Source organism: Emiliania huxleyi (genome assembly GCF_000372725.1).
Source record: "Emiliania huxleyi CCMP1516 unplaced genomic scaffold EMIHUscaffold_39, whole genome shotgun sequence".
Taxonomy (NCBI): Eukaryota; Haptophyta; order Isochrysidales; family Noelaerhabdaceae; genus Emiliania; species Emiliania huxleyi.
Window position 1 is genome coordinate 430,965 of NW_005199045.1, and position 11,790 is coordinate 442,754.

The window sequence follows — 11,790 nt, forward strand, 5'->3', positions numbered from 1 at the left end:
GGGGGTGGGGTGGGTTGGGCGGCGGGGGTCCGCGGGGGCGGCCCCTGTGGTTGTGGTGGCGGGCTTCGCGGTGGTGTGTTTGGCGGGGCTCCGGGGGGTGGATGGGTGGTGGTGGTGGTGGTGGTGGTTTGTGTGTGTGTGTGTGTGTGTGTGTGTGTGTGTGTGTGTGTGTGTGTGTGTGTTTCTTTGGTGGGGGGGGGGGGGGGGGGGCTTGCCGAGTAGGAGGGAGCCGAGCGAATTGAGGGCGGAGAGGGAGATGAGGGTGCCGAACGCGAAGCAAAGGATTGAGCCGAGCAGCCGCTGCCGATAGCTGAGGCCGGGGCAGCAGCTACACGCCTTGAGCCTCTCGAACGCTGTCTCGGGTTCGCGCGGCTTGTTGCCTACGGGGTGCGTCGCGGGTGTGTCACGGGCGGGTCAGCGGGAGGGGCCGCACCAAAGGTCTACTCGGCCTCCGAGGTACCCGCTCGGGTCGAGGGCAGTGAGGCCGGAGCCAAGGCTCGAGCCCATGCCGTGCAAGCTGTCTTGCAGGCCTCGCACCTTGTCCCAGCTGTTGCCGCCCATCGCCTGACGCGTTGTGGCGCACTGAAGACGGTGTGAAAAACGAGGCTGCGGCAGCGGTGGTCCGGGCCGCGCTAAGTTTGGCTTGCCTCTGCCTGCGACGACGGCACGAGCCTCTCCTGCTCGGACGCGCGGCCGGCCTGATGCAGACCGAGCCGCGCGAGGAAGCCTACGTGTGGCCTCGCAAGCTCAGACGCCGTGCAAACCGTGGAGCCCTCGCACCGAGTCGCTCGAGAGTGCCCGTCTGCCGGAGCTCCTCGCCGCCCGACTCGGAGCCGTCGTCGGATGCCTTCGGGTCGGAGAGCTTCGCGCTCGTCGCCGTGAGGCTAGCCGCCTACCCAAAGAGCGACGTCGATCAGAACTCAAAGGCGCGGTGCAGCCGGCTAGTGCGAGGAAGAGCCTGCAGCGAGGACGAGCCCGCCTCGACAGTGGAGCGCACCGACTCCTTAGCTGCCTGTGTGAGGGAGGAGCAAGCGGAGACGATCGAGCCGGCCTCGAGCTTGGAGAGGTCGATGCTCGCCATCGAGTCGCCCGCCGCACGCACGCGGTCCACCCCGCTCGTGAGCCCGCTCGCCATCGTCGTGAATCCGTCGCTGCCCACGCTCGCGCCCGCTGCCGCCATCTCCGCCGCCGCCGCTTTTGCCCGGTCCTGAGCACTACTGAGGCTTTCGAGCGCCGAGTCGGCCGCCATCGAGGCCATGAACCTGAAGGAGTCCATCCTCAGCGCCAAAAAGGTGAACACACAGAGGGTTTTTGCAGCGATCTACACTTGGTTCCACACTTGCTTCCACACTTTTCGCAAGTGTGGAGGGCCAGTCGAAAGTGTAGACCGTTGGCGACCCGACAGATCGGGGCCGAAAGTGTAGAACCGTTGCACACTCATGAGCACGACGCCCGAGGCGCAGGTGACGTCGGCGTCCTCGCCCCAGACCCCTCCCACGCCCCTCTGCTGACGGCCGCCTCGCCTCGCCCCCTCCTCAGGCCGCGACCGCGGCGCAACCCGCGCCCACCCCTGCGGCCGCCACCAACGGCAAGGCCGAGAAGGAGGTGAAGCAAATGAAGTGGACCTACGAGCGCGACGTGGCTCTCTTGACGCAAGTCGCCGCCGCCGGCCCGCTCGCCTGGCTGACGTCCAAGATGGGCTACTCCGGCGACCCCGAGCGCACGTACAACCAGGGCGCGGTCTGGGACAAGGCCGGCGAGGGCATCATCCCGCAGATCAAAACGCACGAGGCCTTCGCTGGCGTCACCACCTTCCCCGCGACGACCGCCTTCATCGTCCACACGAAGCGAGTCGTGCAAAGCAAGGCCAACCTCTACAAGTCGGGCGGCGAGCAGGCCGAGGACGCGCCGGCAGGCAGCCTGGGCACCAAGAACGAGGAGCTCTCCGATCTGGACCAGGTGATGCGCCACCGCCTCCCCTCACCCCCCTTCCCACTCCCTTCGCCCGCCCCCCTCCCTCCCCTCCCCTCTCCTCCCTCTGCCCACTCCGCGCCTTTCACTCGCACGCAGCTCATCATTGAGGTCGGCACGGCGATGGAGGAGACGGAGAGGATCGGGTGCGCAAACAAGGAGGGCAAGGCTCAGGCGGACGCCGACGTCGGCAAGGGAGCGCAGGCTCGCGAACGCCCCGGGGGTAGGGGGATTGAGGGGGCTAGGCTCGCCGCCTCGTTGACGCCCTGCACCCCCCCCCCCCCCCTCCTGCCTGCTCCCCCCTGCAGGCGATGCAGGACGCGCTCGCGAAGCGCACGTACCCCAAAGACGGCGACACCGGCAAGAAGGGGAAGAAGAAGAAGAGAGCCGGGCTCAGACTTAGACGCTGGAAGGCCGGGGGCCATGAACTTAGACGACATAAGGCCAACTCCGGGTAAAACCCGGGTATACCTGCAAAAGTCCAGGTTTACCCGAAAAATACCTGGACGCGGTCCCGACCAGCGTGTGCCGCGCACGACGCCATATCGCCGTCTCCCAGGGCCAGTGCGCTACTTGCGGCGCGCAACGCCTGCTCAAGTACGCGCACCGTACCATGTGCTGCCGCTATGCGTGCCTTAAGGCGGCTGCGGCGAAGCGGCGGGCGCGGCATGCCGATGGCAGTGCGGACGATGCGGTTGCGATGTGTTCTGCTTCAAGATCGTGGCGGTGCTTGGCATGCACTTCTGCGATCCCAATCAGCTCATCGCAACGAAGCAGCGCAACAAGCTGGCTGCTGCCAACAAGGCCCTATAGCATACACAGGCTTCTCTGACATGCGTTTGTTTGAGCTTGAGGCTATTTGTGAGAACTATTTGGCTAGATGTCGCCGAAGTGCGCTCAAGAAGCAGCAACGAGAATCGGAAGAGGAGGATGCTGAGGCGGCGATTGCTGAGCATGAGGAGGATCGATCGCCCGCCGCGCAGGCGAAGAAAAATTGGGCGCCAGCGCCGTATATCGCGTGCCATGGCCGACTTAGCCGGTGTAAGAGGCTCCCGCTGATCTTAGACCGCGTAAGCACTCCAGCGTGGCTAGCCACACTTAGACCCGTTAAGCCGCGAGGCTCAGAACTTAGACTACTACCCAACCAGTTGTGTGTGTGTGCCTGAGCCTGTCCCTGTCCGAGGGCGAGGCCCTGTGCGTCTCGTGCGTGCCGTGTGTGTGTGAGTGTGCCTCGAGTGTCGTGTGTGTCACGGGGTGTCCGCACAGTCCGGAGTCTTTGTGTGTCTGGACTCTGGTGAGTGGTGTCTGACCGCTGCGTGACCCTGTGAGCTGTGAATCAGCAGGCTGTGTGTGTGCGTTGGGGGTTTCTCGTTTAAAAAAAAATTCGCGTGCCGCCGCGCGGGTCCTTGAAACGGGTCAGCGTGAGACAACGAGCCAGCGCGCCAATGGTCGACGGAACCTCGAGGGGACGAGGCCGCCGCGACGCAAGATGCATCCATCTATCCCGCCTCCGCGCCGGCGGCACTGCCCTCGGCTTTAGCGCAGGGAGGAGGCACGGCACGATGCAAGCGTGGCGCCCGGTAGTGGGAGGCGCCTCACTCCTTCTTGCGGAGGTCGGCGACCTCCCCCTGCAGCTTCTGGTAGAGCTCGACCAGCTGGTTGTTTCGCTCCGTCAACGCAGCCACACGATCCGCCAGCGCCGCGACCGCAGCCTCACTGCTGGCGGGGACAGCGACGGCTGGTTCGGGGGTGGCTGGTACGGCGCCGGCGGAGGTGGCGGGGGTGGCGGTGACGGGGGTGGCAGTGACAGGGGTGGCTGGGACGGGAGTGGCGACGGGAGTGACGGAGACTGGCGTGGCAAGGACGGCCGCTACCGCTGGGACGCTGGGCATCCCAGCGGCAGGGACGGCAGAGACGGCGGGGACGGCGGGCGCTGGCTTGGGGGCCGCCGCCGCTTTGGGCTTGATGGCCACGGCGGCGGTTGCCGAGACCGGGCGTCCCGCCAAGGGCTTGGGGGCGGGAGTTGGCACTGTGGCAACGGGTGCCGATGCAAAGCGCCCGCCGAAGGGCTGGCTTGCAGCCTGCACCGAAGTGGGCGACCGCGCCGTGGGGGTGACAACACCGGCAGCGGCGGGCGCCGCAGCGGCGGGCGCCGCAAAGCCCTTGCGCCCCTTCCGCGCAGCCTCTTTGGTCCCCATGCGGCCGAAGGCCGGCGCTGGTGGGGACGGGCGCTGGGGCTCGTTGGAGTAGAGCGGCGAGGCCTCCCCAAATAGCCAGCCCACGGGCGAATCCTGGAGGTTCTCGAGGCCGCCGCTGAAGATTTGCGCCGCGCTGCGGCGCAGGAAGCCAGCCCGCGCGCTCGCCGCGCCTCCGGCGGGCGTCCCGGCGGCGGCGGCGCTGGCCGCCGACTCCCCCTCGAGCAGAGAAACAAGCGTGTTGACAAACAGGATGATGAAGGCCGCGCCGGCCACGACGCCCCCAAAGACGACCAGGGGGTCGGCGAGGCCAAACGACCCCGCGGCAGCCGCCGGCTCGGCGAGATCGGAGAAGCCAGCCGATGCTGAGGCGAGCGGTGCGACGGCTGCGGTTCCCTCGTAGGCCGGCGGCGGCGCGGCCGCAGCGTTGGCAACCTGCGACGCGATATCGGCGACGTCGAGCGCGTCCAGCATGCTCGGCGAGCCAAGCCGCGTCGCGACGCGGGGCACGGATCGCGCGAGGAGGCAAGGGGCCCGCATTGGGGATCTGTCGGGATCGTGAAGAACTTGGGTTCGCCTCCTGTGCGTCCCGGGGTGCCGCCGACCTTCCGCGCTCGCCCCTTCTTCGTTTCGCCGGCATTGCAAAAGTGATACCAACATACCACCACCGGGGGCGCGGCGGGGGGGGGGGGGGGGGGGCTCGGCAAAGCGAGAGCAGGCCAGGAGACAGATCACCCAGCTTGACTTCCCTTCGACCCGGATACCGATGACTACGATTCCGATGGCAGCAGCGGCGAGGAGGACTCTTAGGCGGCTGCAGCCAAGCTTGAGCGGCTATCCGAGCGGTTCAGCAACAACTGGGCCGCTCAGCAGACATGCTGGAGGCGGGAGCGCCTCGCACAAGCATGGCAAAGCGGGCTGCTGCTGCCGTTGCGTGGGATCAGAAGCGGTGCCCGGCGTGACGCGGAGAGTTCGAGCGCGTCATGGCAATGCGCGAGCGAGACGAGCTCGACTACTTCTCGCAGTCGCCGCACGCCGGCACCAAGATCCTCCCCGTGGACACTGCGTGAGGCCAAGCACCTTGAGGCGGACGCGGTCCGCACGCTCGGCGTCAACGAGCTGAACATGTACGAGCCTACTTCTCTGGCTTCGCTCCATTCACGGGCAGCCTCGTCGAAGCCAGCGCATACTTCCGAGGTGGCCAGTGCGACAAGGATCTTAGGGACCCCTAGGCTTAAAAGGGTGGGCCCTGGGGCGCCTGCGGCTTAAACGGCTCAAAACCTGCCTAGGCAGGTTTTAAGAGCTGCTGGGCCGCCGAATCATTAAACGGCCTTAAACGCTTAAAAGGTGCGGGAGAGCTCCCGAGGTCGATGGCGTCCGGAAGAGGCTCCGACCCGGAAGACGCCGGAGCCCGGGAAGCTGGCTACAGTCAGCTAGCACGCGTCCCCTATGTGAGTCTCTATGGGCTCCTGCCAGTGCACCAGACTTACAGATGTGTCTTCAGAGGCGGGTTTGTGCCACCTAATAACGGCAGTATTGGAGAAAACGCTAAACGGCGCGGAACCCAGCGACGCGTGCTGGTGAGGCCGATTTTCTTGAACGGTCTTAAAAGAGGACCCCCCCTGCCTGCAATCTCTTAAATGGTAATTGAAGCCCCCAAACCTCCTCACTTCTTAAAAGCTCTTTAAAAAATCCGGCCCTCAGAACCCTAGGGGTCCCCTAAGACAAGGATTGGCTCAGCGACGAGCCATGCTGGCTCGTCGCAGGCAGCGAGCTCGAAGACCCGCTCGGAGCTTCGCCGAGCCCGGCGGGCCCGCCCGCACGCCCCCGGCCGCGACATGGAAGACAAGCTTCCTGGCGTCTCTAGCCAGCGCTCACATGCCAAAAGGCACCTCGCAGCGCGCGAGACGTGACCGGAGCGGTACCGCCTCGGCGCCGCGAGAGCAGCCGGTCGGCGTGGGCACCAAGCGCGCGGCCGCCGGGCGCCTTCGCACCGGCAGGGGCGCCGCGGCAGCAGAGATCCCTCCACCCACCATTAATTACCGTTTTTTGGCGGTACAGCTCGGACTTTCTCTCACGAGAAGAAGACTCGCACGACTCGCGCCTCGCTGTCAGCCTATGCTCACCTGACTGTGTGTCACAGTGATTTTGATAAAGAGTTTAAGACTGATATTAAGAGAAAAAGAAACGACGGACCGCTCAAGGGACCATTGGGTTTGTACTGGTAGGTAGGTAGAAAGGTGAAGAACAGCCAGGCTCGGACTGGACACCAACGCGGTATGGGTGGACGCTAGACAGATGATGACGACACGCACGAGCGACACACAGACACAAACAGGCTCACAAGACACACAGCCAGCTGGCTGCCACACACCCTGAGTAGGCGTACACATAACTCAGGGCTTTCTACTATTAACAACGAAGGCGCTCTCAAAAGAAACTGGCCGCTTTACTGTCGGCCAAGTCGCGCGAAAACAACATTTATATATATGCTGACCGCCGCTCCGCTCGCAGCGCGCTCTGCCATCGCGCTGTGCTCTTTGGCTGCGGCCGGGCGTGGTCATTTGGGCGTGGTCATCCGGGCCGCAAACCTGACGGATCCTGGCGACTGCGAGGCGCTCTGCTGCGTGCGCAAGCCCGTCGAGTTTGTCGTCGAGCAGGGCTCAAAGGGCTTCCTGGGCCAGGTGGCGGTTCTCGAGCCAGAGGTGGCGCGGAGGCGGCGCGTGCAGGCGCGGCTCGGCTCGGCCATTCGAGACAAGGCGAGGGTGCTGATCGCAGCCGACGCCGGCGCCGCGGAGCTGGCCGTGATTGGGACGGTGGACTGCGTCGCGCTGCCCGCCGGCAAGGGCCGGCGCGCCATGGGGCCCGAGCTTCCGCAGCGGCTGCTCATCCGCAACCTCTGGGTCGCCGAAGCTTTCCGCCGGCAGGGCATCGGCCGGCGGCTGATGGACGCCGCCGAGGAGCTGGCAGCCGAGATGCACATCGAGTTTTTGAGCCTCGACGTGCTTGCGGACAACGAGCCGGCGCGGCGGCTGTACGAGGGCCTCGGCTTCACCGACCTGGAGCCGCCGCCGGTGCCCGTGCCCAACTGGCTGCGCGGCGCGCTGTCACTGGGCAAGGCGCTGGCGCCCCCGGGTGTCACGGCAGAGGGGTAAGGTAAGGTAAGGTAAGGTAAACGTCTCCACACACACAAAGTGGTGGGGCAAGGGGGGGCGACCCTCGCATCTCCACGCCCGGGACACGGGCAGGAGCCCCACGGCATTCAAAGTGCAAGCACCGGCCCGGTGCCGTGGGTGAGCAACCTGCACCCCCCACTCCTACTCCTATAACACAACCCCCACAGCGTGGTCGTCTACGTGTTCAGAAACACCAAGCAGCGAGGCGAGGGTGAAGGGGTAAGGGGCTGTGTGGGGCTATCTGTGACCATCTAGCCTGGGGGGTAGCAGGAGGGGGGGGCAGAGGGTAAGATATGGGTGAGGCCAGCTACAAGTCGGACGCCCTCCCGTCGTCGGAATAATCCTCGGAGCGGTCAGCGTCCTCGTCGTCGTCCTCGGTCTGCATCGCGTCGCCAGCCGTGAACCTGAACACGGCGTCGGCCGGCGCCGAGGCGCCGGCGGCCGTCATCAGGTGCATGACTATGCGGTCGCGGTATGCCGCATCGATCTCTCCGTGCTCGGCCAGCTCTTTCGCGAGCCAGTCCGAGGCGACGGTCGTCGCCACGGTCCCCTGGGGAACTGTGGCGTACACCTTGCTGGGGCCGCGTCGATACCCGTCGTCCCTCTCCGGGGGCAGCGAGTATTCGACCCCCATTTTGGACCCGGCCTGGCTGCGCGCCTGCGCAGCTGCAGACCGCAGCCCGGCCATCACGTACTGGATGTTCTCGCGCAGCTGCGCCCGCGGGGCCTCCGCGCGCTCGGCCTCGCTCGCGGCGCGCTCGCCAGCCTCCGTCGCCCGGCGCGCCTTCTGCCGGTCCTTCTTGGCCTTGCGTGCCGCGGCTCGAGCCGCGAGCTGCTCCTTGGTGGGCTCCTTCTTCTTCGGCGCGGTGCGCTCGATGTACGAGCGCTCCGCCGCCTGCACCGACTCGCGGTCGCCCGCGGCCTTCTCGTGCTTCAGGTCGACCTCGATGGTCGCGTAGCCAGGCCTTATCACCCTGACACAAGACGCACCGAACAGCCTTGCGACACTCACCGCGTCCTCCAGTTGCGCGCGATCGGAGCTATTCCAGCGTCCGCTGCGCATCCCCGGCGGCACGACGGTGGCCGGCGCTTGCGCGCCAGCCCCGTCCGCCGCCGGGTCCGCGGCCGCGGTCCCTGTCATAGCTACGCGCGCCATGGAGAACGGCGGGCACTTGCAGAGGGGTCCACTGAGATGCGCCCGATGTGAAAGAGGCGGTGCGCTAGTGTCGGCTGAAATCCTCAACGTTGTTCAAGTGTTCACCATGCTGTGGCGTGCACGTGCGACGTGGCCCCGTGGCGGTGTGGCTGTGGGCGTCTCAATATCGATAAAATAAAAGGCTCCGCATGGGTACAATGGAGGAAATTTAAGTTTCCACAGTAAGAAAGAAATAAAACAGACAAGCCAAGGGAGAGAAGGGGAAAATAAAGAAATCAAGCTGACAACCCAAGGGAGGGATGGGAGGACGGCACGCCGCCACCACACAGGGATTTTAAGGTGCGGAGTGTGGTGCGCTAGCCGTCGCCCACCCTTGGGCGTCCGCCTCTTCCTATCTCTCTTCGCAGTCTCTCGCCGATTCTCGCTGCAACCTTCATGCCACCTCGCGGTCGTCCCACTCTCGTCGTTCTCTTTCTTGTCGCTTCCTCCTCTGTCGCGTCGCTCTCGTCTGCCTCGTTCAGCGACGCCGCCCTGCCGCGAAAATTCTTTTCGCACCCCAAAGGGCATCGAGGCTGGACATGACTGGTGAGCCACGTAGCGCCGCGCCGGCGCCGCCCGTCGCGCCGCCATGGGCAGTGAGTCGAGACGTCGTTGGAGCGACGCGCCCCCGGCGTCAGCGCTCCGGGCTCCGCTGCATCGCTCCGCATGCGCGGCCGGCCTTGCGTGACCGCGCTCTCTCTGCGCAGCCTCTCTCTGTCTGAACCTCTGCCCCCGCCCCCCCCCCGCGACGTACAGAGGAGACAAAGACCATTGTGACGGAAGACGGCACCGTCGAAACTAACTACGATGAGGGTGCGCATCCGCCCGCGGCGGTGGCCCTCCGGCACTCGGCCAGCCGCTGAGAGACGGCCGCACCCACCCTGCAGTCATCGAGAGCTTCGATGACATGGGCCTCAAGGAGGACCTCCTCCGCGGCATCTACGCCTACGGCTTTGAGAAGCCGTCGGCGATCCAGCAGCGCGCCATCAAGCCGCTCATCATGATGCGCGACACAATCGCGCAGGCGCAGTCGGGCACGGGCAAGACGGCCACCTTCACCATCGGCCTGCTCCAGAACATCGACATCGCCAACCGCGACTGCCAGGCGCTGATCCTCGCGCCGACGCGCGAGCTCGCCACGCAGATCGTCAAGGTCGTTATGGCCATCGGCGATTACCTCGGCATCACCACCATGGTGCGCCCTGTGCGAGAAGCCGCCCGGTGCAGGCGCCGGCTCGCCTCCAGGGCCTCCGTTCGCGCCCCGCTAGGCGTGCATCGGCGGCACCAACGTGCGCGAGGACATGAGCAAGCTGCAGAACGGCGTGCAGCTGGTGGTCGGTGCGCCCGCGGTTGGGTGGGGAGAGGGCGGCGACGCTTGGGCTGTCCCCAGCGGAGCGCTCCGCTGGGAAGGGAGGGGGGGGGGAGCGATCGGAGGGGAGGTGCGATCGAGCCCACCCGCCCTCCGCTCCAGGCACGCCGGGCCGTGTGTTCGACATGATCAACCGGCGCGCGCTCCGCGTCGACTACATCCAGTACTTCGTCCTCGACGAGGCGGACGAGATGCTCTCGCGCGGCTTCAAGGATCAGATCTACGACGTCTTCCAGAAGCTGCCGCCGACGGTGCACGTCGGCCTCTTCTCGGCCACCATGCCGACGGACGTGCTCGAGCTGACCACCAAGTTCATGCGCGACCCGATCCGCATTCTGGTGAAGCGCGACGAGCTGACGCTCGACGGCATCAAGCAGTTCTACGTCATGGTCGAGCGGGAGGAGTGGAAGCTCGACACGCTCTGCGACCTTTACGAGACGCTGACCATCACGCAGGCGATGATCTTTGTCAACACGCGCCGCAAGGTCGAGTGGCTGACGGAGAAGATGCACGCGCGCGACTTCACGTGCTCGGCGCGTCTGCCCGATGCCACGCTTACCGCCCTCTCCTTCGCCTCACTCCTCGCCTGGCCTCCCCCCCCCTCCCCCCCCCCCGCGCGCGCGCGCGCGCGCCTCGACCCCCCCACCCCCCGTCCTCACTAATTGCCGCAGGCCATCCACGCCGACTTGGACCAGAAGGAGCGCGAGGTCATCATGCGGGAGTTCCGCTCGGGCAGCAGCCGCGTGCTCATCACCACCGATGTGCTCGCACGAGGCATCGATGTGCAGCAGGCGCAGCTGCGCGCCAGCGCTCCCCCCACTCCACTTTTCCGGGCGCCTTGAAGACCACTGCTGAGAACGTAGGTCTCGCTCGTCATCAACTACGATTTGCCGACGAACCGCGAGAACTACATCCACCGCATCGGTAGGGGCGGCCGGTTTGGTCGCAAGGGTGTCGCCATCAACTTCCTCACAAACGACGACGTGCGCACGCTGAGGGAGATCGAGCAGTTTTACAACACGCAGATTGACGAGATGCCAATGAACGTGGCCGACCTTATCTAATGTGGGGGCCGGCGGCGGCCTAGGACCGCCCACCCCCAAGCACGCTGGCCGCTTCTCTCTCCGCGCATCGCAAGACCCAGTGTGGCCGTTTGCCGCGCGCAGAGCCGCTCCTGCGCGAAGCGCGGGTGGCTCGTACAGCAAACAGCGCACTTCTCGCGGTCGCTCCGCGCACACCTACAGCCGCGCTGTGCATGCCACCCGCACCCCCCCTTGTGTCTGTTTTGTCCTGTGACGCTGCGGTCGTGTAGCGGGGTCTTCGAAGGAGCTTTCCGCGAGATCACCATGCTCTAACCTCTCTATGCCGAGACGCGAGAGACTCGAGAGCGAACTGCGGCAATACTCACAAACGCTCGGCCCGGCGTCTCTCAGCGAACACCGCGCGCTTGGGGCGTTGGGCGGTGCTTCCGATGGCGATGTGCCCGAGCGTGTGGCCATCCGCACACCGCAGGACGGGCGTATGACTATGAGTGTGCGACGTATGTGGCGCAGAGAGATTTTTCATGGCGGATTGCGGGGAGAAGGAAGTGCTCAGAAGAGGTCATACGGTACATTGATGCACATAGAGGTCATCGAGCACCGCCTGTCTGCTGCTCTCGGTTCTCTCGCGCGCGCGCCCGCCCCGCACACACTGCATCGGCGCCGGGAAACGACCGCCGGCGCGTCGTTAAGGATCACCATGTCCCACCCCGCTGCCACACTGCAGCTCTCTCTCCGGCGCGCCCAGCCTGCACGCATGGCAATCGCAAACACCTTCTCCCAGCCCGCTGCTGCGCGTCGAGGGGGAAACCCTGCCGAACCCCGGACCCCCCCCCCCCCCCCC

The 11,790-nt window shown here is 65.9% G+C and overlaps 5 protein-coding genes across 5 annotated transcripts; 3 read left to right on the forward strand and 2 right to left on the reverse strand.

Moving 5' to 3' along the window:
• Positions 1-211: 211 nt before the first annotated feature.
• EMIHUDRAFT_436176 (hypothetical protein) lies at positions 212-1,273 on the reverse strand (the record flags this gene model as incomplete). The annotated part of the gene is made up of 5 exons (XM_005771214.1): positions 212-380; positions 450-564; positions 648-727; positions 799-892; positions 959-1,273. Coding segments are annotated over 5 exons (772 nt in total), but the record flags the coding sequence as incomplete, so codon positions are not given.
• A 166-nt stretch (positions 1,274-1,439) lies between these two features.
• On the forward strand, positions 1,440-2,429 carry EMIHUDRAFT_209455 (hypothetical protein; the record flags this gene model as incomplete). The annotated part of the gene is made up of 4 exons (XM_005771215.1): positions 1,440-1,463; positions 1,540-1,959; positions 2,071-2,157; positions 2,280-2,429. 4 exons carry the CDS (start codon positions 1,440-1,442, stop codon positions 2,427-2,429), a joined length of 681 nt encoding a protein of 226 aa, XP_005771272.1.
• A 927-nt stretch (positions 2,430-3,356) lies between these two features.
• Positions 3,357-4,724, reverse strand: EMIHUDRAFT_355587 (hypothetical protein). The gene has a single exon (XM_005771216.1). The coding sequence runs from the start codon at positions 4,704-4,706 to the stop codon at positions 3,567-3,569; it is 1,140 nt and encodes a 379-aa protein (XP_005771273.1). The 5' UTR covers positions 4,707-4,724; the 3' UTR covers positions 3,357-3,566.
• A 1,931-nt stretch (positions 4,725-6,655) lies between these two features.
• On the forward strand, positions 6,656-8,301 carry EMIHUDRAFT_102336 (hypothetical protein; the record flags this gene model as incomplete). Its single annotated transcript, XM_005771217.1, has 2 exons — positions 6,656-7,301; positions 8,009-8,301. 2 exons carry the CDS (start codon positions 6,656-6,658, stop codon positions 8,299-8,301), a joined length of 939 nt encoding a protein of 312 aa, XP_005771274.1.
• A 759-nt stretch (positions 8,302-9,060) lies between these two features.
• On the forward strand, positions 9,061-11,274 carry EMIHUDRAFT_413872 (hypothetical protein). Its single transcript, XM_005771218.1, has 7 exons — positions 9,061-9,083; positions 9,294-9,350; positions 9,425-9,732; positions 9,806-9,875; positions 10,009-10,439; positions 10,578-10,697; positions 10,770-11,274. The coding sequence occupies exons 1-7, from the start codon at positions 9,077-9,079 to the stop codon at positions 10,968-10,970; spliced, it is 1,194 nt and encodes a 397-aa protein (XP_005771275.1). The 5' UTR covers positions 9,061-9,076; the 3' UTR covers positions 10,971-11,274.
• Positions 11,275-11,790: the final 516 nt, after the last annotated feature.

Bases quoted from the DNA above. Each gene is read 5' to 3' on its own strand.
- EMIHUDRAFT_413872 (XM_005771218.1), top strand. The intron at 10,440-10,577 runs GCGCGTCTGCCC...TAATTGCCGCAG, and splicing joins CGCGCGACTTCACGTGCTCG to GCCATCCACGCCGACTTGGA. The intron at 10,698-10,769 runs GCGCAGCTGCGC...CTGAGAACGTAG, and splicing joins GAGGCATCGATGTGCAGCAG to GTCTCGCTCGTCATCAACTA.
- EMIHUDRAFT_355587 (XM_005771216.1), bottom strand. From the start codon at position 4,706: ATGCGGGCCCCTTGCCTCCTCGCGCGATCCGTGCCCCGCGTCGCGACG.